At 35.3% G+C, this 4,157-nt stretch overlaps 1 protein-coding gene across 1 annotated transcript; it reads right to left on the bottom strand.

Moving 5' to 3' along the window:
• Positions 1–3,139: 3,139 nt before the first annotated feature.
• LOTGIDRAFT_105805 (hypothetical protein) lies at positions 3,140–3,322 on the bottom strand (the record flags this gene model as incomplete). Its single annotated transcript, XM_009059707.1, has 1 exon — positions 3,140–3,322. A coding segment is annotated over one exon (183 nt), but the record flags the coding sequence as incomplete, so codon positions are not given.
• Positions 3,323–4,157: the final 835 nt, after the last annotated feature.

The raw sequence follows: 4,157 nt of genomic DNA, 5'->3' as shown, positions 1-4,157 counted from the left end.
CCAGTCAAATACGAAGCCCCTACATGGCCAATTTTTGCACTGTCTACAGTAATGAGAGTGGGACATATTTTTGGATGGAATTGGCACAAACTCAATCACATAGTGCCTTCAGACCTGTGAATATCGCTAAAATTCCAACATAATGTTATTTTGATGCCTAACTGTGTTACTGGCCAGTCAATGACGAAGCCTCTACAAGGCCAATTTTTGATAAATTTTTTTCCGATGGTCTGCTAAGGAATTATGAATGAAATTTTTGGTGCCAGTGAGATCCTGAGATGTCAATCTGACATATTCAAGTGTACAGTGGGTAGAAATGCTGTTTATTCCTATAATTTCTATAATATCCCCAGTATTGAGGACTGGCCAGTCAAAGACGAAGCCCCTTTGACCAATGGCCAATTTTTGCACAGTCCACAGTAATGGGAGTGGGGCAGATATTTGGATGGAATTGGCACAAACTGAATCACATGGTGCCTTCAGACCTGTGAATATCGCTAAAATTCCAATATGTTATTTTCATGCCTGACTGTGTTACTGGCCAGTCAATGATGAAGCCTATACATCGCCAGTTTTGGGAGAAATCATTGACCTAAATATAGATATTACATGGAAGAAATGTAGGTAATGCAAACGAGATATGTCGTCTAATGCTTATGGTAGATGTTTCACGTTGTAAAATCAATTGTGCATTAGAGGTTATATGTATTTTGTATTAGAGGTTTCTTGTATAATGTCTTTTGCATTTAACGTATAAGGAATTTTGTGTCAGAGGTGTCTTGTATTTTCTTTTGCATAAGACGTTTTAGGTATTTGTTATTGCATTATATTACATTTGTGTTTTGAATTAGACATTTCTGCATAGCATTAGGTTTTTGCCGCTTTCCCCCGCCATACCTATAGACTAATAAAATTAAGAAAACAGGTGCACCCAACAACATTTTTACAACATTACATACCTTTATTTACAGATTTTGTATAATTAAGCACAGATTTAGAAGCGAAATTAGTTTCGAATAATCAACAACCAAGATGGATGGTATCTATTTTAACTTTAAATCCTACCGACCCAATTAATTGTGCACCAAACGAGGTAAACTCTCGATTGCGTAGGCCTACTGTGTGGCAATATCGGCATAGGAGAGATAAGGAGAAAACAAAAATTGTCCCCGCATCAGGTCCTAACGCATACTTCGATTAGCTTTTCCCATACGGAGCACCGGGTATTGTAACCCGTATTCACATCTTAAGAAGCATTATTTCACATTTTAGCATTATTCAAAAGGTGAATCCCACAAGTTCAGCCGAAAGTATGATTCTGTACTCTATCTACTTTACACCAGTCAGAAGCACAGAATAATTTAAACAGTGAATTGTATATATTATAATACATGCGGGAGATCTAAGTGATCATTATTCACTTTAACAGTATTATATTCATGTTCTGTCAGACGTTTTTGTTTATTTAACTTCCCCTTTGATATTATATTACAGTATCTGAGACCACTCACAGTATTACCAAACACATAATACAGAAAGTCTCTGGACAACTCATAATTATACTGATAATGTCTAATATTTATCAATGGGATGCTTAAACCATTTATTGCTGTCTATCTTATAGAATCTAATGCCAGAGAAATTGATACTACAGACTTATTCTACGACTCGTTAAATATTAAAATCTTAGTTTGTCGTCTATTAATGACAATAGAATAGCGTTTGTCTGCTAGGTCATCAATTAGGCTAACCTATGTCATGAAACCAGGTCCAGTAGAGGAATTTGGACATATTGGGCCGTAGGCAAACGAGCGGTAGAGGGCCTAATTTCTCATATTAGGGACTTTTTATCCAGGGAATATTAATATCGAACGGTATTTTAATAAAAAGTCGACTTGTAAACAAGAAAAAATAAATAACACGATAACCTGCAAAGGGTAGGTTGATAGGTAAAAGGTCGATACAATAAGAGTAAAGTTAGCTACCTTTAGGGACTAATCTTTTTATCAAGCGAAATAAAACAATAATAGGTGAGTAAGGTTCTATCTCTACGAACAGCACTAATCTGACACATTCAGCTAGGTAAGATGAAGAAATAAATAGTTTTTCAAGGGAGATAATAAACTAAAACATTATATAGGTCACAGAAGCATTAAAGAATGCCAAAGAAATGGATGAAGGAGTAGATAAATTTAACTTTGAGAACTGTTTGTTCATCCCTGAAGGTGCTAAGGTTTCGAGACTTTATAATAAAGTAACAAGGATGTTAAGTATGTTTTATGTAAAGAAATTTCTCACCAGCTAGGCCGAATTTTCGAAGGGCCTGCGGAAATATATTAACTGTTTGATAATTTTTACTGTTACATAATATGTCATGGGTCGAATTTTCCATAGGCCGAAAAACAGCTACCTAATTTGTCTGTAGGTTAATCCGCGGTCATGCTAATACATGCATGTGACAAGAGAACGTGATGTCTAACAGTAATGGACTAATTATGTATCAGTGGATATTCGTTATCTAGAGTGGTCTCAACATCCGTCAGTCGAGTATATTCGTGATCTAAAGTGATCTCAACATCTGTCAGTCGAGTATATCTAGAAAGATCTCAGCATCTTTCAGTAGGATATATTCATTATTTAAAACGGTCTCAGCATCTGTCAGATGAGTATATTTGTCATCTTAACATCTACCAGTAGTATATATTCGTCATCTAGAATAGTCTCAGCATCTGTAAGTCAAGTATATTTGTTATCTAAATTGGTCTCAGCAGCTTTCAGTGGAGTATAATAATTATCTAGAATAGTCTCAGCATCCCTCAGTAGAGTATGTTCGTTATCTAAAATGGCCTCAGCATTGGTCAGTACAGAATATTTGTCATCTAGAACAGTCGCTATCTGTTAATCGAGTTTATTAGTTGTCTGGATTTGTCTCAGCATCTGTCTCGCTATCAGGAATGGCATATGTAAGAAGAGTATATTTGTTATCTAAAATGGTCTCAGCATCTTTCAGTAGAGTGTATTAGTTATCTAGGATAGTCTCAGCATCTGTCAGTAGAGAACATTCGCTATCAGGAATGGCATATGTAAGAAGTGTATATTTGTTATCTAAAATGGTCTCAGCATCTTGCAGTAGAGTATATCAGTTATCTAGAATAGTCTCAGCATCTTTCAGTAGAGTATATTCGCTATCTAGAATGGTCTCAGCATCTTTCAGTAGAGTATATTCGCTATCTAGAATATTCTCAGCATCGTTCAGTAGAGTATATTCGTTATCTAGAATAGTCCCAGCATCTAAAAGTAGAGTACTTGCGTTATCTAGAATGATCTCAGCATCTGTAAGTCGGGTATTTTCGTTATCTAGAATAGTCTCAGCATCTTTCAGTAGAGTATATTAGTTATCTAAAATAGTCTCAGCTTCTTTCAGTAGAGTATGTTCGTTATCCAAACTGGTATAAGCACCTTGCAGTAGAGTAAATTCGTTATCTAGAATATTCTCAGCATCTAAAAATAGAGAACTTTCGTTATCTAGAATGGTCTCAGCATCTCTAAGTCGGATATGTTCGTTATCTAGAATAGTCTCGGCATCTTTCAGTTGAATATATTCGTTGTCTGGAATTGTCTCAGCATCTGTTAGTAGAGAATATTCGCTATTTTGAATGGTCTCAGCATATGTAAGAAGTGTATATTTGTAATCTAAAATGGTCTCAGTATCTTGCAATAGAGTATATCAATTATCTAGAACAGTCTCAGCATCTTTCAGTAGAGTAATTTCCTTTTCTAGAATGGTCTCAGCATCTATAAGTAGGGTATATTCTTGAACTATTTTGAATGGTCTCAGCATATGTAAGAAGTGTATATTTGTAATCTAAAATGGTCTCAGTATCTTGCAATAGAGTATATCAGTTATCTAGAATAGTCTCAGCATCTTTCAGTAGAGTACTTTCGTTATCTAGAATGGTCTCAGCATCTATAAATCGGGTATATTCTTGAACTAGAATATTCTCGGCATCTTTCAGTAGAGTATATTAGTTATCTAGAATAGTCTCAGCATCTAAAAGTAGAGTACTTTCGTTATCTAGAATAGTGTCAACATCTGACAGTCGAGTATATTCGTTGTCTGGATTTGTTTACGCATATGTCAATAGAGAATATTCGCT

Source organism: Lottia gigantea, assembly GCF_000327385.1.
Source record: "Lottia gigantea unplaced genomic scaffold LOTGIsca_4, whole genome shotgun sequence".
NCBI classification, from domain to species: Eukaryota; Metazoa; Mollusca; class Gastropoda; family Lottiidae; genus Lottia; species Lottia gigantea.
This window is presented reverse-complemented; position numbering and strand designations above follow the sequence as displayed.